A 24,918-nucleotide genomic window follows, 5' to 3' on the forward strand; every position below is an offset into this window, starting at 1 on the left:
AAAGTAAATTTTCAGTTGAAAAACTAATCTTTGAGTATCTCAGTTTAAGATTGATGTATCTCTTTTACGAGTATTTTTTTAAATTGTATTTGCTTCTAAAAATTTTTAGCCATGTGCCACATGGCATATTTTAGATTCCTATCATATAGATGGGTAGAGAAAATCCCAGCCAGAATGTTGGAAAGGTCATCTGCTTTATCTTTGGCAAGAATAAATGGCATTCATTTCAATCAAAGAGGAAATGATGCCATATTTCTGACTGAACCCTCTTCCATTCAAAGCAAAAGCCTCTTTTTCATATCTTTATATTGTATATATATTATGTTTTTTAATTTTAATTTTATTTTTAAGGCTGTTAGGTTTTCATCTAAGTTTATCTGTAATGGAAAGCAGGAAGTTTGATGAAAGTTGAAATTTTTCTTCACTATGTTCCCTTATGTGCAGGTCTCAGCCAATTTAATTATATCTCCTTGGAATTTTATACTCACTAATTTTTATGAAACACAATATTTAATATATCAACATTACCTTTTGTTTTTTGTCATTAAGCTTTATGCCCCTCAAAAAAAAACTTTAAAATATTTAAGTTTTCAGGTACTTTGAAATTATGCGAAACCAATACCTACCTATACAAAAAAATCTTAGCTGTTTATATTTTCAAGAGATGACATGGAAAGAAGCAATGACTTTCCAAAATACAGTTCCTTACATAGAAATCAAATAATATACTTTTGTGTGGCCATACCAATTTTTTAAATATGGCATTACAATTATAAATTGAAAGGTTAAATGATTTGTGCAGTCCCCACCATGGACTCATGGCCTAGCCCTGTTCTTTGTTCAGGTGGCCGCTGTCCTCCATTCCCATTAGGCCAGAGCTGAACTAAAGTCTCGTAGCAGTCACCTGAGTATGGAGTTTCCACTTGTCCTTCATCTGCTGTTTGATGACTCACTGTTTATTTCATTAGTTCTCAAGTTCATTACCACAAAAGAATTTGAGCACATTTTCTTCTTCACCAACAGAAGAAAAATAACCCACAGCTTTTCCATAGGAATGGGAACTTGGGGTCACTGGGTCAGAGGAACTTAACTGCAAGTTCTGGAGCAGAGTTGCCCAGGCTCAAGGCCAACCCTCTTGAGAGAAAAGCCGCTAGGCATGCCCAGCCAGGTGTGTGTGCGTGACATGGCCACGCTCTGCTTTCTGGATATTTATCCTGAGCTTCAGTCCATGTTCCCATGTGGGTTCATGTCCTATGCTCACAGCCTTCAAACTCTACTACCCCTAAATACACCCTAGATTTTTGACTGTAAAGTTATATAGCACACTGAGATTGTGTAGCATGTCACACTTTTCAAAGGACTGTTTGCCTAGTTGGTATTGGTTTTCAAATGAAGTTTACTAAAATTTACAAAGATTTCAGTTTCTTTGGCCAGAATGCACTGTTACCTCTTGTCTTACTTGGGTGACAACATCTTAATGGAATCAAGGCATCTGGTTTCCTTCCCCTGCCTTGTTAATAGTTGCCCCCAAATGCTGCATTCTGCCTGTAAAGAAAACATGGGCAAGGCCAGGCTTTATTTGAGGCTCTGTAATGCCATTTAGTTTAGATCAGACCAGTAGATGATAGAAAAATGCAATTATTTTGTTAAACAACTGTACATGGTTCTGAAATGTATGAAGTAATGCAAAAATACATAGTATTTGGAAGATACTGGAAACATTCAGGGAAATAGAATTTGTTCCTTAAAGAAAAACAGTCCCACTTCTATTCCATCATTATTATTGGCCTGGTTTCTGTTTCTAAACCTGAAGGCTGTTTTCACAGTGGGAATTCTTGTCACTAAGCAGCAGCCCCACAGTCAGGAACCTGCCCCCTCCTTCCTCTCCCTCCTGCCCGCCTAGTGGCTCTCCACAAGTCCACTAGGCAATGTGCTGGCCACGGAAGCTCAGAGTCGTGTTCTGTAAGAATATTAGAACTCTTTTGGCTTAAGTCTGATGCTTTTTCTTAATTTAGAAACTTCTAAATATTGATACTGCAGATGGTCAAAAAGAAATATTCTCAAGATCAATTCAATTCTACTCATTTTCAGGAGTATCTGGGTTTTTCTTATCTATAATTCACTAATAAAAAACACATGTGTTTTACAGTTGGCAAACCCTCTATTTCAGCCCCTAAAATACCACAGAGGAAAAGACAGAGTCTTGGTATGCCTCTTCCCCCAGTACTGACAGGGCCTCGGTGGATATCCTCAGGGGTGTCTGCTGAGGGGTGGCAGTGACAGTGTTCTGTTCTTTTCACTTTTTAGGAGAAGCTGGTTTGGGGAGTTCTCCTGCATCTTCTTATCCTTTTAAGAATTATAAAGTCTCCACTTAACAAGTAATAATAGAAGCCTGCTTGTGAGAGCTGCTTTTGGGCACTGCATGCGTGTAAATGAATGGTCCCCTTCCCAGTGCAGGGACTGTCGCTCTAAAATATTGACAGGAGAGAAAAGACACATTGGAAACAAGAAAACACACAAAAACTCAGATATTTACTTTGTACAACTGCATGTCCGTGGGGTTAATGGTGTAGTAAACAGGAAGGAGGGAAGCAGCAGGACTAACCTGTCTGAGCTGAGCAGACGACAAACCACCAGAAGGGGCCCGGTTTTGTTTCTGTGGAAAGTAATAGGAAGTGTAGGCATCCTGGGCCCAATATGCAGACTAAGGTTGGAATTGAGCTGGCTGGCCCTGCTGCAACTCCAGAGGGAAAATATATTCCCAGCCTGGGGCAAGTAACCTATGAATCAAAATCAGTCAAAGGGAGAAATAAAGTGGGAGAAACCCATTTATTGCTTATAAGCAGTCATCCACTTCTGTTCACCTGTGTCTCTCACAACCCAGCTGCAAAAAGGGACCCCACCAAACCTCTCCAGTCCAAATCTGTCCTCAGTCCCACCACCCTTGTAATCCTCTACTGATATGGAGATGGACTACTTCTCTCCACCCCTTGGAAACACCTACTGATATGGAGATGCTCTAAGACTAGGCAAGAGATTCTGGAAATATTGCAATTTTACCCACACCTGCCTTTCAGGCCCAGCCTGGTAGATGTCTACTAAGGTGGCAGTTAAGCAGAGAGCCTTTTTAAAATCAGAGTTCTGCATTATTATTTCTTCACTTAGGATGCTAAAGCCAGCAAAGATCAAGCATAAGTAGTGACAAGGGGCTCCCTGTCTTCCTTGTTAGGTCCCTTCCCATGTGATTGCTTACAACTTTATAATAGGTACAAGGGCAATCAGCTCAACCATAGGATCTGTCTATTATGTTCTCATTTTCTGTCTGCTCAGGTAAAAATACAGGATTGACCTCCTCAGGTTTTCAGAAATTTAAACTTGTCTTCTTTATTATTTTAGTTTATTTTTAAGATTAAATCTAATCTTAAATTACCAGTTGTTTGTAATTTATTCTATAAAGTTTTTCATTATAATATGTGGTCCGACCTGCCTACTACATCTCCCATACATGTGTCTGTTTCTAGAACAAAAATCCTAATTTGATATTGTACCTACAGAGTTCACCTTGGCATTGACTTTAGAAAGAAACAGTTTTTACCTTCTCTCATATCATCACTTTAAAGCTGTTGCCCTGTTTGCTATACTAATGCCCCTAAACTCAGCCATTGTGTATACTAGAACATAATTATAAACACTTCCATAAGAAAGACTTGTCAGTGAGCTGATAATAAAAACACTAATTCTCTTATCCCAGTTTGGTAAGAGCTTCTAGAAATTTTTACAGAATGTGCAGCATATGTAAGTAATGGATTTTAATAGGTCTCAGCACAGCATAGAGTCAAATGACCTGCATGTGGTGTGTGATCAATACGTTTTATTGTGTGACCAGCTAGTGTTATTACATCAAGCATCAGTAATTACTTTCATTATCCAACATGATGAGACCTTTTAATCTCAATAGTATGGCTATTGACTACTAATTACAGAAACAGAGAACCATTCTGAGGAAATGTTAAAGAAATCTTAGATAACCATTCAGTTTTACCTCTTCAAGTATATTCTGATTGTTTCATGTTAAAGTTATTTTAAATAAAAGTAAAACTGGAAGACATAGAAAAAAATATTGTCTGAGGTAAACAAAACAAATAGTTGTGTATGTGAACTGGGACAGTCATTTAAAAAAGGTAGAGTTCTGACTGTGTGCCTGCCTGCCCCTCTGTCTCTCCCTTCTTCCCTCCCATTTTCAGGACAGACAGGCTGGCAGCATCACATTCCTAGGTCTCTGAAACACCCCTTCTGTGGCCCTCCAGAGCACCTTCATCTTGACCTTCAATCCCACAGGCCCGTCTCCCCTCCTCCTAGTCTGACCTTCACAGGGACCCCTGGCCCTCCTGCAGGGAATCTGATATGTTGGCAGAAAATGTCCACTTCTGGGCCCATCCCAGACCTTCCAGATCAGATCCTGGAGGAGAGGCAGAGAATCTCTTTTAAACACGCACCTCCGGGATTCTACCATCCACTGAGGTCTGAGGCCTACTCTCTGCTTGCCGTGTGACTTCTGTGATCCTGTTAGGAGCTCCCCAAGTCGCTTGCCATGTCACTGTTCTTACACACCCTAATAGCTGAGGCCATGCACCCTTAAAATTTACTGGATTACTGTAACAGCCTCTAACTGGTCTCACTGCCTCCTCCATTTGGCCTGCTCAGCTGTAGTCACAGATTCACACCAGCTCCTTGCCGTCCTATACCTGAAACCCCACATGACAGCTCCAAATCTCTTCACCTTCCTTTAGCTCCTAACCGCACCGCCCTCCAACGGTGATTAATGAACGAGGAGTTTGAAAGCAAAAGCAACTTGGCTTCTTTGTAGGGGCAGAGGTCTTTGTAACTTGGTCTTAAAGTTTTTATACTTAAATGATTTTTACCAGCTACTTTAAAACTCACTCTGTTCTTTCAATAGAATGATATGCCTTATAGAAGGAGAGATACTGCTTTTAAGTTCTTAATAAGATAGACTCTTGGGGGCTAAGGTTTCTTTGCTGAAAATAATTTGGAAAATAGGGAGAAAGTTATTTAACGTCTGACCCAGACAAGTTCTTTATACTTGCTGTTGATGTATAAAACCAAAAAGATCTCCTGTGATAGGTCAGAACAGATGTCCTGGTTATTTATTATCAAAGGAATCACACAATACACATCTAGTATAATTAGATGTCCTTGTTATATATGGACTGGCCCAGTTCAAATGCATATTCTCATTCTCTCTCCCTCTATATTCCCATAGAACGGGGTCCGTGCCTACCCAATAGCCCTTACTATGTTCTACCTTGTGGTGTAGTTATTTGATGCACGTAACCACAGGATGAGCTATACTGAGGGCAGGGACTCTTGTTCTGATGTAGTGGGAAAACTTTGGGGCATTGAGCTCAGAGAAACCAGTACTGAAATCATTCTTTACCAAATCCTTGGGAAAGTTCTATGGCCTCAATTCAAGTTCCCTATATAACACGTGTAAAGGGTCTGGAGAGCTGCCTTGTGCTGTCCTTGATTGTGTGTTTTCAGCCCTGGCCCTGGGCTTTGCGTATCCAGGGAGCAGTGAAGGTACAGGCTTGCTGCACAGGCCAAGGGAAAAATCAAATCAATATATGCTTTGAATCAGTGGATTAGCAGAATGTTTGCAAAGATCAGTCTATAAGTTAATAATGTAACAATCTTTTGAGAGGAGCAGTTGTATTTTAGACCAAATAATGAAATAAATAATAATGGGACTGATAGTTCTGCTCACTTTTTAAATTTGGGGGCTTTATACTTTTAACATAATTTTTTTGGTTTTCAACTTACCACTATTTTTGTGCCCATTTTTTAAAGAACTTAACATTAATAATACATTCTGTACTTCCCTATGGACTTTTTAAAGTCCCATAAAAAAGATACTTTATAAGGGGGAAGATAAAAGGGAACTGTCTCACCTTTGCATAGACATATAAAATATGAGCACTTCAGGCAGCAGGCATGTATTTTTTTAGATGTTTCTTTATTTCTTCCTTATCAGTACCATTTTTATCATCTTGATTGTGTTTCTTCCTTGAGTCTTCAGCCCTGTCTGACATTATACTGCCACTGGTTGGGGTTCTTCTGAACTTTCCACATGTTGCTTTCTAAAATCTAGACAGGGGTTTGTCAGAGCTCAGCACCCCCTTCTGTTGTCCCATGTTTGTGATATCTGTAGGCTCTCAATTGTTAGTTGGAGTTAGGACCCACCTAGACTTCTTGTCGTTGCTGCATTCTTGGCAGTGCCCACACCTCAGCAAGGCAGGATAAACAATCTGCCTCCAGTAGATGGAGGCTTCCAGGCTGATGCCTGGTGGTGGAAGACTCCCCCCTGTATTGTTGTATTTATACCTTTGTACCAGATTTGAAATTTGTAATAAAAAACCATCATGAACAGCCCACATCTGGCTGGGTGATTGCAGTGTGTAGTCTGGGCTACTATCACTTCTGTTTTCTTCCCAGTGTCTTCTATGACCTTGATGACCATGTAGTTGTAAACCTTCTTGTTTACAGAGAGCTACTTCTCTACCACTCTTCTGTGTCTCATCTCTTTCTTGTATTCCAGGCATGAATCCCACCTACCAAGCCTCAGTTATGCTTTCTAGACTGTAGTGCCTCCTGACTGCCAGCCTATTAGCAGTATGAGCATTAATGATTCCCGTCCTGAAGCCCAGATCTTAACTGAAGTCCAGTATTAAATCTTAACAGAAAAGCCAGCTTATCAGGGTCTTCCCATTCAGATATGGCCATGTTCTAAGAGAGATTGAGAGAGAGAGAGAGAGAGAGAGTATGTGTGTGTGTGTGTGTGTGTGTGTGTGTGTGTGTGGCGCGCGCACACACACGCGCAGTTTAATGCTCTGCCACAAAACCTGGGTTCTAAAACAAGATTGGCACCTATTTGTGTTTAGTTTTGTTTTTTCAGTGTATTAGCCAAACATATCTGGTGACAGTCAGAACTAGCTATGGTGGCCCACTGTGTGAGCCAGTCCCCCAGCACTGGGTCAGTCAAGTTGGGATGTTCTCGGGTACCATCACTGACAAAAAGAAGTTTGGAGAAAAGGAAAGTGGTTAGTGTGGTAGTTTCCTAGACAATGTAATAAATTTAAATAATTACTGTTCTTTCTTGAAATCAGTTAAGTTCTTAAGTCTTATAAACATGATGGGAATTAGGACCACATCCCTATTCGGTGAGGAGAGAAGAAAAAAAGACTAAATTGGCAGCTTGCTATATTTATCATGTTTGTGTCAACTTTTGCTTGCTGTTTAAAGACACTAAGGAATGAAGTTGCTGTCAATCACTATACAAAGAGATGCTTTGAAATGGTGCTGCCTAGAACGGGAGCTAGAGACTGAAGTGCCCCACCACCCATGAATGTGCCCAAAAGAACACAAAATGTCTTGTGCAGAGTACGACTGCTCCATGTTATTTGCGATAGCAAAGAGTTTGAAACAACCCAGTGCCCATCAGTAGGAGATGGCTAGCTCCGTGCTGGCTCACCCACACAGCGGGGTCTGTGCAGCTGTTAAAAAGAGCGAGGAGAGGCTCCAGACAGGGACACCGTGTGATCTCTGCTGTGCAGTTACAAAAGCCTAGGGGCAGAGCAACGTGCATAGCGAGCGACTTTTTGTGCAAGAAGGGGAGGGCTGTAGGTATTTTCAAGGAGAGACAATACAGTAAATAACTAAACACTAATAAAAGACATATGGGGGAGGAGGGACGAGGGTAGAGGAGAGCAGGAGGGAAGCAAGGCGAACCTGAATACAGTCTGACGTCAGAATCACGTAAAGTTTTGATGTAATCAAAAAACAAATTACATCCAATAAAGCACCCCCCCTCTCACCCCCCTCAGCCCCCCCACACACAGAATTTTTTTTTAAAAAGGAAACAAATGAACCTAATTGTACCTTGTTAGTGACATAACCAAGTAAAATAATTTTCCTGACTGGTCTTGGAACCCAGTGTCATTACTGTATGTCCTCATGAGCCACACTCTATAAACAAAAATAAAAGCAGAGACTTCAAGGTGGAGGCAGCAATCTTACTATTAAAAATTATGTTCACATGGCTAGGAATTAAGATTTTCCATGTAAGAGTTAAGGTATAAACATAAAAAACAAAAATTATGGTAAAAAAAAACCCTGTACACTTAAATTTGAGTTTGATGTATTAACAAGATCATAGTCATCCTGTTACAAAAAGCATACATGTGTCTGACATCTGGCCAATGAAGAGCTCTGGGAAATGATGGAAACCCGGTAGCACTGAACACTCCCAGCGCCCGGACCGTAGCTGTTGAAGATCATTCCCCGCTGAAAGAATCAGAGGTCCATAGGTCCTTGGTGACACGTCCGGTTCTATGACTGAGAAGGGAAGGGTTCCCATTGGCTAGAGATGCGTTAATTGACTACAACTGAACATGTAAAAAATCTGTGCGTTGTAATGATATTAAAGCAGTGGAAGGACCACAGCCACCCCTGCATCACTGCGCTGTTGTCACCTCAGGAGTCTGGGACTGCTTTGAGTGACAACAGGGGATATGTAACTGACTGTAAATTATGGAAAAGGGTCATGATATAAATGCAGAGTTGGAGTTCAGGTCTTTCGCCCATCCTCTGCCCTTTACAAAAGGCTTGGACCTGACCGCAGACTGACCCTCACTGTGACAGGAAATATATTCCTTCACTCCCAGTTGCCAGCACTGTGTCTCCAGCAGAGCTGAGACCCGCCTTTGTGATTCCACATCCAGGGTCTGTCCCAGCTCTTCTTCCTGCTCCCCCTACAGCCGTCATTCTCTGAGCCTGGCTGAGCCACAGACGCCTCATCCCTGCAATGAAGAGAATGTCCCATGTGACCTGTTCACCCTGCAAAACCACAAGGGAGGGTTGCTGGCCTCTGTGAGGCCTCCTGCCGTGTAGACACCACAAATTGTCAGTGTTTTCCCAATTATTGCATTCTTACACAAGCACAGTTATGAAATTCCACCGGTGGTTGGACTTCTGGCTACACCTAGAAAAATAAATCCCACCGACTCACTACCCCAGATTGGATGAAGAGTAAAATCCTTTGTCTTCCTGTGTCTTTCAGCCATGGAGTTCCATGAACACCTGCACAGCATCGGCACCAAGGAAGGTTTGAAGGAGCGGAAACTGCAGAAGGCAGTGGAGAGCTTTACCTGGAACATTACCATCTTAAAGGTATCCAGCTGGGTTGTTTCTGATGCTCTGATTTTGCAGTCTTTTTTGGCATGTTTCATCTTTTGTAGTATAGCGTTTCCTGCATCATACATTATTAGTCGCAGAGGCTGTAGCCTGGTCACAGAAACCCTCTGCCTTTCAGAGTGTCTGCAGGCACCACAGCTGGGCATGCGGCTTGGAGGGAGGCAGGGGATGCCAATGGTTGGCACTGGGTGGTGTCTGATAGGAAGGGAAAGGACCTGCATTTCACCTTGAAAGCACTGTAAAATTCAGTTGCCAATTGCTATATGTGAAATAGAAAATATTGATTATAGAGGAGTGATTTGGAATTTAAAGATTCTAATTATGCAAATTTCATTTAACACCTTAAAGAATAATCACAGATTTACTATGATCCCAGAAAAAAATGGAAAAGAGTTGTGTGGGACTTAATCAAAAGAAATATGTAAAGGATTACCATTTGAAAGACATTTTCCTTCTATCTGCTTTCCTTCCTTCCTTCCTTCCTTCCTCCCTCCCTCCCTTTGTATTTTTAAAATTTAACTTTTATTATTTTATATTATAAAGTAATAAATTTTCATTGTAGGAAATGCCAAAGTAGTAATAAGCAAAGGCCAGCATCGCCCCGCCTTGCAGAGGCTGTTAACGATGGCCTTCTGCAAATGTTGCCATTCTTTTTCCTCTTTGTTCTATATACCACAGCAAGATTTTTGAAATATTGCTATGAGTTACTGAGTTGTGTCTCAAGTGCCTTTGCTTTTCTTCTCGGTATTTGGGAACTTCAGTAATAATAACATAGAAACATCATTTCACTGTGGATCTTGGACAGCTGGATGTCAAATTACCCTCTGGTGTTCACTGTCCAAACTTCCTGCTCAGTCAAATTCAAAACCGTAAGGACATTGTTGCAGCTGCCCCTTTTCATGTCCTTGTTTCCCATAAGTTGAAAGATCCATCCCTACAGCCAACAACAGTTTTCTGGATTTGATTTAATGAAAATTTGTCCTTCCAAGGCTAGCCAACTTGCATTTTCTCACATTAAACCTCTACTCATTTTTATAATTAAAATCATTTTCCTGGCTTCTTCAAATACTTCCGTTCCTACACATGTACTTTCTAAAAACATCTCCGTTATCTTCCGCTTAGAATTTAACCCTAAGAGTTTGAGGTTCAGTAAACAGCAGAGAGAAGAATTTACAATGAAAAGGAGTTTGGTTTTGCATCTTGCTGACTCACTCCTGACCAGAGGTGGGGGACCACCGCAATTTCCTGTAAACTTCAGGGAAAAAGCTGCATGGTAGTTACAGCCTGAGACAGAAACAAATGCTTTGTTTTTATTTTATTTTGAACAAAAACAGGCGTAGGGACCAAACTTTTCCCTGTTAACTATTCTTGCGCTTCTTCTGTGTTCACGGGACCAGCAGCCTAGGCATCGCTTGGGAGTTTGATCAAAATGCAGACTCCCAGGTCCCACTCCAGACTTCCTGAATCAGAATCTACATTCTTACCAGCCCTCAGGGGATTCTTATGCACATTAAAGTTTGAGAAGCCCTGGCCTAAGAGCCACGGAAAATGGGAGCCTGCCACACATTCATGAAAAACAGCCAACATAACAATGTACCAGACTTTAGAAATAGGTAATTGAACAAAATAACTACACTGAGGAAACCTGTTTTCATTTGAATTATCTCAAAAGAGAGAATGAACAATTCAGACTATGTTCACATGAAAACAAATGCATAGGACAGGGTACTAGATCTTCCAAAAATTCCCAGGATAATATCTGCTATGCATGGTGCTTGAGTACGACACAACGATAGCTGGGAATAGGGAAGAACTGGAGAGATCTGTGTGACAAACTCCTTTTGGCTAAGGATGGCCCTCCCAGTTTTTATGAGTCTTTGCTCATTTTGTTTAGTTTTCCAATTTAACAATTGCTTTTAAGATAGAGAAATGAACAAAGAAAAATGTCATCCATGATTACTACACCCAGAATGTTCTACTATTAACAACTTGGCATATTTACTTCCATTCATTTTTTTCTTTGAATAAAAGTTACTCGTTTGTTTTTGTAAATGCATCTTCATTATAAATAACTTATTTTAATATAGAAAAGATGGAGGTTTTTAAATGACTTCAGATCCTTCTGCTGAAAAATAACTATTACTAAATGTGAGTGGTCTTAGTCCAGGGACCTTTTTATATGCATGTGGATGATGATGGATGGATGGAGATACATTTTGTTGAATCTGAGTCATGCTTTCTTTTTTCCATATTTTTGACATCTTTAAAATCAATATGCATTTTATAGTCCATGCGTCCTAGTTACATTGTCAGTGATTTGTCTTTCTTAGTGGTATGTAAAATAGTGGTACATCTCACAAGTGTAATGCCTCAGATATTATGAAAGAAGGTATGTGAATAGGAAGAATCCTACTATAATTGCTCTTTTTAATTTTTTTAAAAAGTACTAAGTTTCACTTAAGTTAGCTGGAGAAAAATAAACCACAAAGACGCTAAATGAATTTTTTTTTTTACTCTAAGAGATGTTTATTTACTATAAATTCCCTCTGAGGTTAAGAAAAAGTATTATGAAACATGTTAAAAAGAGTTATTTTGTTGGTATCTTTTAAAAAGCCCTATGTTTCAGTTATCAGCTCTGTAGCTTGGCCTCCTATGGGAGATGAGACAGACGATCAGTACCCTCCAGTATTCCTAGGTGGGGTGTTGGGTATACTGATATTTTCCGTTGTCCAGGTTTATCTGGTCCCATGTGGTCCCAGGACCGTAATTCCCATGTTGATCGATATAAGTTGAGTATTTATATTGGTTCATTGTCACCACCAGTCCAAGAAGTCACCCATGCTTTTCTGTAGCCTGAGGGAATGGCAGAAAGAAGAGATAAATCTCAGCTGGGGTCACAAACAACCTCTGTTTGGATACGTTGACCCAGCTTCTTAGAGTCTATAAATACCCTATTCTGGGGTTTCTGCTGCACAAGTAGGGAGAGGCTGTAATCCATTCTCACTGGCTTAATTCAGAAGCCAGCCCTCAAGACCTCACCCCATTAGATAGTCAGCATCATTCTCTCCGTTTGTTTTTTTTTTGTCACTTTACTGAGGTATAATTTATTTATGTAAAGTAAAATTTACCAATTTTAGCTGCACAGTGGCTCTGAAAAATCGATTTAGTTGTGCATCCCACCACAGTGGTGATGGAGCGTTTCAACCACTGCTGGAAGTTCCCTGGTGCCCTCTTGCAGTGAACACCCACCTGGCCATTACTAGTCCTATTTCTGTTTCTAAAGTGTCACCTGTTCCAGAATGTCATATAAATGGACTTAACATAGTGTATAGTCTTTGTGTCTGGCCTCTTTCCTTTAGCATAAATGCATTTGAGATTCCTTCAACTTGATATATGCTTCAGTAATCCATTCCTCTTTATTCACAAATGGTATTCTACTTTATGTGTGTACCACACTTTGTTTATACATTCACCAGTTGATACACATTTGGGTTGTTTCCAGTTTTTAGATATTATGAATAGGTTGCAATGAATATGAAGTCTTTGTGCTGGCATATGTTTTTATTTTTCTTGGGTTAATACCCATGAGTGGAATGCTGTGTCATATAGTGTGTGTGTCAGACTTTATAACAGATTACCAAATTTCTTTACAAACTGTTCCATTTGCATCCCCACTCTATTATGAGTTTCATTTACTCCACATCTTTGTCAACATTTGCTATTGCCAGTTTAGCCAATCTACTAAGTGTAGGGAAGTTGAGAATTTTTTCATTTGGGATTTTTTCTTTGTTTGTTTTTAATTTTTTTTTTAAATTATGATGGGCCTTTATTTTCTTTGCTTCTTCTGCTTAAGGTTTGTTGAGATTCTTCTATTTATGGGTTTATAGTTTTCATCAAATGTGAAAAATTTTCAGCCACTCCTTCTTTAAATATTTTTTTCCATCTTAACTTTTCTCATCTCTCCTTCTGTATCTTCAATTATACATATACACTGCTTGATATTACTCTAAAAGTCACCAGTGCACTGTTCATTTGTTTTTAGGTCTTTTTTCTGTTTTTGTTTACAGTTTCTATTGCTTTGTCTTCAAGCAGCATTGCTTTATCTTGTATAGCATCTGATCTGCCATTAATCCTATCCAGCGTATTTTTTATTTCAAATTTCCCAGTCCTCTCTTCGTTACTCAATACCCTCTACCTTTTTGAACACATATATTCACAAGAGCTGCTGGAGAGCCCCCCAACCACTCTGCCCCTCACTTTCCAGCCACCTCACCTCCCTGAACTCCACCTCGATCTCCTTGGCTTGGGGATTGCTGGGCTCTGTGTGGGTATCTGCCCTGCAGCCTGGAAACTCTCCAGGCAGGGAGCCTTCTCTCTCAGGCTCACTGTCCTGCACCATCTGGAGTCCTGGTCCTGTGTATTGTGTCTGTTTTCTAGTTGTGAATCATCCCTGTTCCTAGCTTTTCCTGTGCCACTGCTTTCTAACACACCCCATCCCATCATCAAACAGAAGTAAAAAGAGAAAGACACTCCATTTGTATTACTCCAGGTTGGCTGGCAGAGTTGTCAGGATTTCTGAGTTGTTGTCTGCATCCTGGGATTCTAGGACTTCATTAAATTATGTTATACCCTTTTCTTTGGTTGCTGCTTTGTGTGTGTCTGTGTGTGTGTGTGTGCGTGCGTGCGTGTGTCTTGGCAATTTTACTCTTTTTGCTCATTTCATCAGGAATGTGGGAAGGAAATTCTGTAATGCATTTTCAACCTACCAGCTTAATTAAGACATTCCTCTCCCTTTATTTTCCATTTGCTAAAGTAGTCACTGTACTAGTGATAATATTCACTGTTTCTATTTAGTACCCTTCTTAAAATGGTAGGCTCTCAGAGTAGAAGAGTCCTGTTTCCTCTGGCCTGTTTTGGTTAAAAGGAGCAGAACTTCACTTTGTCCAGCTCAGAGGAAGGGTGGCTTACACAAGGGTCTCGCTGCCCCCTGGGACCAGAAGCTATGGGTCGCCTCGTGGGTGTAGAAAGCCATGGGGGCCAGCAGTCCCTGAGGCGGCTGTCCCCTGCGTGTGCACCGTGTCCACTCTGATCTGTTCCCTCTGCCAGTGGCTCCTTCCGCTCACTCATGTTTCTGCTACCTTGTGACTTGGCCTTGTCCTGATCTGGCCCTGATGGTCCCTTCAAAGGCCTTATTTCAAGTGCTTAATCTTTTTATTTCCTAGTTCTGACTCCAGAGAGGAAGTCTGATCAGCTCAGCCTGTCCTTTCCACTCCAGACCAGTGACCCTGAAGTTATCAGCCTTCTCTTGTATTAGGTCTCCTTGGATCGGATTCTCTTCCTGCTTTTCAGTCCACTGTGTCCAGAAAGGTTTGGTCACACAGCACGAAATATGGCCACTGGGAGTGGCTGTTTCAGTTATCTATGCTGTGTGACAAACTGCAACAATGACTTCGCATTCCTTACAATTCTGTGGGCTGCTGGGCCCAGCTGGGTGGCTTTGCTGCTCCTTATGGTGTTGACTGGGGTCGACGCTTCAGCAGGGAGGCCACGGGGCCTAGAACACCCAAGAAGGCTCCACTCACAGGTGGGACCAGCCTGTCGCTGGGTGGGGCAGGGCTGGACTGCCTCCATCTCTCTCTTTTCCTCTCTGGCCATGTGGTCTGTGACCATTCAGTAGTCTAGCCCAGGACTGGACTTCTTTATAGGGCTGCTGGATTCCAAAAGACAAAAGCAGAAACTGCCTGGCTTCTCAAGGCCTAGGCCTGGAATTAGCACTTCTGCCCCTTTAATTGATCCACACAAATCAAGGCGAGCCCAGATTCAAGGGGAGCAGAAATGGGCCCCATCTCTTACAGCCAGAATAGCAGGCCTGGACACAGATGGAATGAAGTGTTAGTGGCTGTCTTTGCAAATGGTCTACCACACAGGAGAGTCCATGAGAGAAGCCGTTTCCCTTAGAAGGGTGTGCGTGGCATTGTGGAGCTCAGCCTCCCAAGACTGTAAAGTCATGAAATCCAGCTTCCTGTTGCCTCCACTTGATCACCAGCCTGCTCCATTGTCATGCAATTTTAGTTATGTTCTGTCATACGATGTACAGAATTAGATCTCTCTGTAACTTCACTTCTACCCACTGGTTATAGTAATGCCCTCAAAGCAGTGCAAAAATCACTTGATTCCCTTCAACATCCCCTCATATATTTGAGACCTTGCACGATCTTCTCCTAAACCTTCTGCAGATTCTAAACTGAGATGTTTCTTGTCCCATCCCTTGGGCTTCTGAAGGTTCCAGTTTGTCTGTGTCCCTCACAAGATGGGGTGGACAGAATTGTCCCCATCCAGGTGCACAGTGGGCTAACCGCCCAGAATGAGTCTCATCCATTTGACTCTGCTGGCAGTGTAAAAGCCATCTTACTGTTAGTAAGGGCCAAAATCACGTTGGATTTCATAGTGCCTGTGTCATCTGGTAGACTTAAATGAAGCTTACTATCCCCCCCAGATGTTTTCCTGGTGGATTGCTGCCAAGCTAGCCCTCCCTGTGCTGTGCCACTCCACCCCGGGAAATAAGACTGAAATCAAGACCCTGAAAGTATTAGAGATTTGTTCTCTTCAGGGACTTAAGGCTTCTGCCAAAAGTAGTTAAGCCAGGTTTTGCACCTGATAAGACTTGTCTTTGTCTTGCTTGTCTTTGTTTTTACCTGAGAGGCGATGCTTACCTTGAAGACCTGAAGACCAACATTTGTTTCTTTTCTGAGAACTACTGTGATCTTTTCTTTATTGATGCTAATAATATCCTTTATTTTATTTATTATAGGAAAAAGCTATAATTTCCATATTATGTATAATATAGAAAAAGCTATTTTTCTAGTGTGTGAAAACTGAGAATAGCTCAGAAAATCAAATTAAAATAGTGTTTGTCATTAGGCAGGCCATACTTTCTGATCCATTTAAGGACATTTGGATCCCACTAGTGTGGAATTTGTGATTACCCAGCTAATGGTTAATTACACAGAAAGTGTGCTTAAAAGATTAACAACACGAAGGAAGTGCTTATGTGTGCACGTTTGTGCTGGTGTTTCAGGAGCATTCCTGCATCTCCCAGAGCCCTCTCTCCCCCTCCCGTCCTCTGGGCTGAGCTCAAGGCTCACTCCCACTGTCTGGGCCCTCTGATGGCTGCTCCTGAAACCGTCCCCTATCTCTACCTGGAGCTCCCAGCTCTGTGTCAGGAGAGGCCCTCTCCCCTGCAGGTACCATACTGACATGTGTGACATGTGGCCATCCCCTGTGGCAGCGGCAGAGGTACCAGCATTTGGCGGTTAGAAACCATACTGCCAAGCCAGGGTTTGGCTCAGAGGCATTCTCTGTGGCATGGAGATGCATGTGGCAGGCAGTGTCCACCCCCCATCGGCCTGCTGAAGTCCTTCCCCACCCTTTGCTGAGGCCTGATCCAGGGCCCCCACCTCCTCCTCAGAGCTGCCAAGAAGCTCCTACCCACTACCTTTGTTGAGTGAAACAAAATTGGTTCTGAGGAGAAAGGCACTCATTTAAATTTAAATTAAATTGGATCTTATATTTAAAATTTTAAATTATTAAGTTTTGTACAAACCTTTGAGAACAACCATTGTTAAATCAAGGAATAATTATAACTATGATGAAATAGCCAAAATGTTGGCAAAAAGGGTGGAAGGGATCAAGATACAAGGATAGTCCTCAGATCAACCCACTGAATTATCATGATCAAGACACCGCTTCTGACAACTGAAATGCCTTTTTGGATTAGGAGAAAAATCAAGGGTCATGAGCCATGTTCGCAGGGCTCTTCTCGTAGAACCCCTCCCCCACCCACCAGCACCCTGAGCCCTCTGGGGGGAGGGAAGGCAGTTTTCCTGCTGCTGTGGAATCAGTTTATTTGCAGTTCACATTCCACTCCTTCAAACGTGTGAATGAACATGAAGAGAAGCCAAAAGAGAAAAAACAATGAAACATTTGAAACAAATCTACCATCCCGTAGAAAATCACATGCCAACATTCCCTGTTGCTCCAGTGTTAGGTGGTGATGTTCGGGGTCTTTTTTCAAGTGTAAGGTACACTGAGACTTCAGTGGGAAGAAGGCCTGTCCAAGTTAGATGGGTTTCTTTAACTCTGATTGATGGGCTACAGTCTTAGCCACACAAAACCACTCAGAGGGCTAGTAGAACACGGGTTGCAGTTTAGAATCAGAAGCCAAGATGCCCACAGCCCACTCGTTGTTCACTCCATTCCTCATTCAGCAAATGCCAATTGGAAATGTCTGTTTCTGTTCCTGTACTTAATTAATCACAGGGAGATGTGTTGTCTGCCCAATTGGTGATACGCTGAGTATGTTAAAAACGCGGCGGATGCTCCCCCTTGGCTTGCTTCAAGGTTTCATGTAACAAGTGGGTCCTAACTCATAGTTTGGCCCCCATGGCTTAGTTTTTACAAAAAGGAAACAAGACATACACAGAAAGTTGTGTGTGTCTAAGTGTAATTTGCTGCGTAGACTCTGCCCTGAGGGGGCCCTTTAGTCTCTAAATTCAGTTAATTCATCTGTGAAACTATTCCTGTAATTGCACCTCTCTTGCAGAATTGAGAGACTCCCATGAAGTAAGCTTTGCAAAGGCCTTAATACAGAGCCTGGCACACAGTAGTCATTGGCTAAACTGTAAGCATTGTCCCCAGAAGGCTTTGCCGATATACATGCCTACATACTAACTGTGACATACTGTAGGCTCTGCAGTTTCAAATTTAGAACTGTCGTTACGTTCACAGCCCTCCTGTACCAATTTGAATTGTGATTGTAAAAACTTAGGAAATTTCCATCGTGCTCTTAAAGGAGATTTGCACATTTGGCCTGTGATTCTGAATACTTACGAAGTGCTGGCTTGAAATGCATTCAGTTTCTGTCAGTCTCTCATCACCCAAACAGTGACTAGGCACAGAATATTTATCAACAGGCACTCTATTTGTGACCACACACTGTTCATATTCTGGATAAATACCCAGTAAGGAAACTGACTTCCCACCGACCTGGGTTTGTCTGGGTCATGCCACTGTGTGTGGGTTTTGTGAGTTTCAGCCTTCAGTTTTGGTTGGAGAAGATGCTTTGGTGAGACATAGTGCAGAGGAGCCCTAGACCTGGTGCTGTCATGCAGGGTGATGCTGAGGGCGCCTGAGGCCTGTGGGGACCTGCAAGGTGACAGCAAAGACACGCTCACACACACCAACCTGCTGAGGCAGGGCCAGCATGTGGGCTGGTGTTGGGCTCACTCGGGGGGCGCTCCCGCCTCCTGCTGGGCCTGGATGCTGTCCAGGTGTCTGGCCCCCTCCTTTTATTCCACAGCCAGTTTCTTAGGGAAGCAAAAGGTGTCAGTGAAGGTCCCTAAATCTGCTGTGCTCCTCTCTGTGCTCATGTGGGAGCTAGAAGGAGGCAGGCTCGTCCATGGCACCCAGGTGAACCTTCGCGGGGTGGGGACTTGGGCCCAGGAACAACCCAAAAGTCGGGTGGGCCCCATGTGAGTCAGTGACATGGTGAGGTCAAACCAGACCCTGACAACTTACATTCCTATTTGTGTTAAACAGAAATTATTTAGCTACTTTTGTGGCTCCTCCAGACTCCCCAAATGGTGTGTGTGTCCTCTGCTATCTCTTCTCTCCTGCTGCATGTAATTTGGCCCCTGGGGGATGACAGGTGGCCATCCTTACTTTCTCTAGCCCTCAGCCACAAAGCCACTGCACAGGGTGTTGGCAGAAGTTGGGGTCTTTGTGGCCAACTAGATCCACTCACCTTGAAAGTAAGGCAACTCTGATTTTTTCTAATAGATTCACAAAAAAGCTTTGAAAGAATTGACTGAAGTATAGAATTCACTGTTTTAGCACCAGTTAGAAATTAAATCAATGAATTGTGATTGTTAATTATGGAGTCAAAAACCATGGAGCACTAGCAGATGTGCCTCAAAATATTTTTAATGTATTTAAAGACTAGGACATCTTTTGTGGTCAGGCAGAAGGTTTGGTGGTCAGCCAGGGGGTGCGTATGGCTGCGGCTCTGGCCCTCATGCTTGGCATCTGCCATCAGTCCTGTCCTGGCCACCGGCTTCTCAGCCTCTGATGGGGCCCCAGGCGTGCCACAGGCAGACTCTCAGCAGGAGCTGCTGGGGGCCAGCCCCACCCTTAGCTCCACCTTCTGAAGATCAAGTTCAGAGTCTAAGTAAGAACTTTAAATATTTTGACCTAAGGTTTGTTAGCAACCTCTCAAGATGAAAACCAAGTAGAAATTCAAAGTGGAATGTGTGAAACCAAATAGGGCTTGAGTTTCTCAACTGAAAACTTTACAAGGCCAGCTTCACAGCAGTCTTCAAACCAGACACCCTGTGTCAGTGGGTGGCAGCTCTTTTGAAGTCTTTTGAAGCAATGAAATGTGAACACTGCTACAGCAAACACCACTGCCTTTCAGAACTGCTCCTTACACTAGATGCCAAAATTCCATGACATGTCAGACATGTAGTTTCAGATTCATAGAACAAAACAAAAGTGATGTGGATAAAGTTGGGAAGCACCCCCAAGCTCAGGTTTTTTGCCTGTGAGGGTCCTGTGTGTTTCATGTGGATAATCGTCAAAGGCCGGCTCTGAATTTGGGCAACATACTATTCAGCCAGATAGAGAACACTGTTACTACCACATTAATTATTGTATACCATCTGGGGATTTTTGTTTTTAAATATCCTTGTCATCCTGTGGTAGATCTATATATGCCGATGTAGAAAGATGGACAAGACATGATTTTTGGTGAAAAAAAAAAAGGAAACTGAAGAATAATATCATTTGCTTGATTCCATTTCTGTAAACATAAAACACCTATTTGTAATATATATAAATGCAGAGACAAAGTGAAACACATTGTTTGGGAGGCAGTTGTGAAAATTAATGAGGCAACTTCCACATTTTACTCTATATTAATTCAACAAACCGCTGTTGAGCCCATTCTGTGTGCCTGGTGGTGCCGCTCTAGGCTGGGAGGGTTCAGCATCATCTGAAGCCAGAAAACCCTTGCCCTAGTGGAGGTCACATTTAAAGGAGGGACAGACAGTAAACAGAGCAATAGTATGTGTCAGATGGTAAACCTAAACTACTCTAAAAAATATAAAAGTTAATAAACTTAAAGAATATTTGGAATTTTAAAGCACAGATGAAATACTTAGGTGCAATCTATTAACCATAAATGTATGCAGCAGCCCTATGTGTGAGTGCAAATAAACTCTTCAACAAGAAATTATATTCCTGACACAAATGTTACATTTATGTACAAAGACCTTACTACTTATAGAATGTCAGCATGTGAGTCAGTGACTAGTAAGAATGAATAAAAATGAAGCTTGAGTTAAACTAAGCGATGGAACATCTATTTATAGTTAATTATAGTCTCTGTAAAGCAGGAAAGTCATGAACTTAAGTGATAAACAGCCAGCCTTTCTGCAGATTCTGGCCTCACAGGATCTTAAAATTGCATTGCGATTTGGTCCCACAAAGGCTGAGGTAGGATTATAGTCCAGCTGCCTGCCAAGGTAAGTCCTTACCTGTTGTCCTCTGCGGCTTCCCCAAGCTTTTGTTGAGCAGGAGTACTTAAGTGGGTATGCACACTCGGAAGCAACTCAGACAAAAAAAAGAACAGGAGAGGAGAAAAGGGTTGGTGCCAGTGTAAGCATGGCAAAGCAAAAGTCAGACTATAGAGGGTCAGAAAGAGAGTAACAGGATAAATTTAGAGCCTGAGAGAAGGGGAAAAAATAGTGAGCAAGGAGAATAAGAAAGGAAAGCTAATAGTCTAAGTAGGAAGAACTGTTAGTGGAAGGCACATTAAATACAGGAAGAAAAACAACAAAGGCAGAAGTGGGAATGCTGGGATTCACAGTGGAGGGGCCCACACCCCGTCTCCGCGCATGACCGCAAAACCACCCGCTGATCTGTGGGCGGGATCACCCCAAGCAGACGCTAGGCAGCGCCTGGTCGGCTGTCACATTGAGGAGCACTGCCCGCCTCTGGTGGGTGTGGGCCCGGCGCTGTTGGACACCCAGGGACGCACAAGACAGTCCCTGCCCAACCCCGGAAAGAACTCTCTGGCCGGAAGGCCACAAGTGTGGGGCTAACAGACTCTGCATTGGCCCATCGACAGCTCAGACTCCAGATTCCCAGTGACTGCTTCCATCCATCCGGCCATTTTTTGACGTACGTACATGTTAGGCTGCATATATGTCAAGTTGATGGTCACACCCCCCAAAAAATTAAAATTTGGCTAAGAAAGTTTATCCAAAGCAAGGAATCCTCTCCTTCATTCTGTCTTTAGCAAGTACTTAGAGAGCATCAGCTATGTGCCCATGTTTGCCAAAGCTCACTTCAAAAGAAGAGAACATGTGTCACGCGCTAGGCCTGGTGGAGGCATGGCGACGCGTGTGACTGCAGTCGTAGTGTCAGGGGGATCTCTGTGGTGATCGGTTAGCCCTGTGTGTGGATTGCAGTGGTGGCTACATGAATCTACACATGGGATGAAGTGACTAGGAACTGTATACACACTGTACCTGTATGTCCGCATCCTGGTCTGAGCATTGTGCTAGAGTTATGTAAGATGGAAGCCCTGGGAGAAATTTGTGGCAGGGTGCAAAAGACCTCTCTGTACTGTAGTTGCATCCTTCTGTGAATGTAAACTTATCTCAGAATAAGAAGTTGTTTTTTTTTTAACAAATCTTGAAAGGAAAAAGCTAAGATTGGCCAAACAGTTAGTGAAAGATACAATTTTAACCAGTATAGACAGGAATGGTCTGCATGCACAGAACTCTGTTCGGATTTATAAATGGAAAGGTCTGAAAAGGCAGCACGCTTTTGGAGTATGGTTTTGAAAAAGTGGGAAAACAAACTAATTTCTTTAATTAAAATTGACTTATTTGGATGCCGTGTCAATATGAAATCAGTATTCCCTCTTGCGGAATCAAAATATTTCCATGTCAGTGGAAGACCTATATTGTGAAACTGTAACACTAAGTCGTGTCCTGTCTAACATGTTTAAATGCATGTTTTTTAACAGGGACAAGCAGATCTTTTGAAATACGCTAAGAATGAGACTTTGGAGAACCTGAAACAAATCCATTATGCTGCTGTTTCATGCGGGCTGAATAAGCCAGGCACAGAAAATGCCGATATTCAGAAGCCACGCCGGAGCCTGGAAGTCATACCTGAAAAAGCCAACGATGAAACTGGAGAATGAAGGAACTTTGTAGAAATCACTATGGAGTTTATAACTCTAGGACCAATTGTAGTCGAATGGGATATTTGCTTTGCACTCACTAATGAAAATAATATTGGGGATTTTAAAGCACAACTGGAATAGCTAATTACAGTCTATTAAAACTGTGAATGTATGTAGCAATCCTGCGTGTGAAGGCAAATAAACTCTTTAACAAGAAATTATATTCCTGACCAAAATATGCTATATTTGTACACAAAGACATGATAACTCAGTTCCAATGTAAATAACAGACTAGTTACTCTAGTTCCATTGAGAAAAAACATTTTCCTTACTGAAAACAATCTCTTAAGATGGAAATGGAGTGTATTGTGAAATCAGTATTTATTGGAGAAAAACCTAGTCTACAACTTTTACTTATTGTGACTGCCAGAGTCTCCAGGTCAGAGATGATTTTGGTGGCATGCCTGCTGAGCCATAATTACTAAGGAGAATGTAAGCGGACAGTTCCCTGAATCCCCAGGACCACGGAGCCATTGCGTACAAGGAAACTCACAACCGGACTGAAGCTCCCAGCTGGAGACATGCTGGGGACATACACGATGTATGAGCAGCCAACCTGGAAGCGACACATTGTAAATAGTTTTTCATTGTATGAAGTAGTGTTCACATTAAAGAGATGTTTTATGATATTTCTCCAATGACAGTCATGCATTTAATGAAAATTTAACTTTTAAAATTTCTAGTTCAAGATATTCTACTCTCAAGAGCAGCTGGTTACTGTTGAACAACTTTGTCAAACATAAGTTGCTTGTCTGGCTTGACAGTTTTACCTTTAGTAAGGTGTCCACAACTTTGTAATCGTAGCTGATTGTAAAGCTCTTCCCACTGCTCAGTTCACTGTGGTGAAGTGCACCCCGAGATGGTGCAAATAGGCAAAGGCCGAGGGGCTGGTGTGCTGCAGCTTTCCTATGACCAGCAGAGGTTTTAATCCAAGCTTTATTTCTCAAATTAGTGAAATTTCCTATTATTTTTGAGAAGATACTGAACAGCACAGCCTAATTACTGCTTCTCCCAAATCAAAATTGCTTTCAAATTTTGAAAGACTAAAGGCTGCCTAAATCTTCAACAGCACCTTTGATCTGTCCATTTTCTTTTTGGTGATCCAGGTATGTGAGCCAGATAAGTATGTGTAATTTACAATTTGGTATCTCATGAGTTACTGCCTCAGGTAGGGAGATGCTTAGGCTGATAATATTTAATTTATTTATGCCCAGATTCTTAAATATCCTCTTAAAAAACAATTCCTTTGGGGCTTTCTTGTCCCCTCCTGGTGTGAGCCAGGACCTCTATTCTCTCACTTTCTTTCTAAATAAAATCCTGTACTTTGCTCTCCTAAAAAAAAAAAAAAAAAAACCCTTTGCTCAGTTCTTGTTATTTGCATTCTGATAGTGTGCTTAAATTAAGGTATGCATCTCCACTGGCTCTTTGCTAGATGTAATTCCAGTGAGAAAATTAAACCTCTGTTACTGGAATATAATAATGGCGTCACACACCAGCTGCCAGCCAGCCAGTAGCTTAGGTTCTCAGCTCTGAGATGAACTCTATAGAGAAAAGAAAAATAGCAAAATAAGCAAAGAATTAAGTTTTATAGAATGAGAAATAAAATATTACATAAGTTAATTATTGTTAGGCATCCTTGAACTTAGCTGGTAAGTAAATAGTGATATTCAATTCAGAGTGAAAATCCAGAAATCATAAAAAGTGGCTTTCAGAATACAATGAAATTGAAAAAAATGCTATGTTTATAGCAATGGCAGCATTATCTAACATGTGACTTGAATGACACGGAGTAATTTGTTCTAGTCCATACAGGCTTAGGATCTGAGACTTCAGAGCTGAAGGAGTCCATGAGGTCGTTCCTTCAGACACCTTGTCCAGATGCGGAGGTCGCTGAGAAGGACCGTAAAATGCATTGCTCAATGTCACAAAGTCTGTAAGGGGGATGATGGCAGTGGACTCAGCCCGGGGCGTTCTACCTTTCCATGACAAAGCAACCTTTTTTGACCTCTCCCTCCCAAGGAAGTAGCCAAGTGGTGGAAGAAAGTGGACATGCTTATTGGGGGGCTGTTCCCAAAGTCACAGTGTTTCTCCTGTTCATCTAGACCCTCCCTCTGCAAGCACAAGCGCCCCATTGTTCAGCTAATGACCCAAATCTGCGAGGTCACCTTCACAACTATTGAACTGTGTTCTCTTTGCCCTATTCAAACAGAAACAAAAACATCTTCAGATGGGCTGGGACCAAGGGTATGATTTATGACCTTAAGCAGTTTTCTCTTGCAGAGGACTCACTGGCCCAGGTGGGGTTCAACCGTGGAGGCCTTTTAATAACCCCCACTGAC

At 42.0% G+C, this 24,918-nt stretch overlaps 1 protein-coding gene across 1 annotated transcript in view; it reads left to right on the forward strand.

Annotated features, from left to right (window-relative positions):
• Positions 1-23,208, forward strand: part of PLCL2 (phospholipase C like 2) — a 188,052-nt gene extending 164,844 nt beyond the window's left edge. The window contains exons 6-7 of the mRNA XM_073223980.1: positions 9,134-9,243; positions 22,358-23,208. Coding sequence (XP_073080081.1) covers positions 9,134-9,243; positions 22,358-22,537 — 290 coding nt within the window. The 3' untranslated portion in view covers positions 22,538-23,208. The remainder of the gene's footprint in view (positions 1-9,133; positions 9,244-22,357) is intronic.
• The last annotated feature ends 1,710 nt before the right edge of the window (positions 23,209-24,918 follow it).

The sequence above is a fragment of the Manis javanica genome, chromosome 15 (genome assembly GCF_040802235.1).
Source record: "Manis javanica isolate MJ-LG chromosome 15, MJ_LKY, whole genome shotgun sequence".
NCBI lineage: Eukaryota > Metazoa > Chordata > Mammalia > Pholidota > Manidae > Manis > Manis javanica.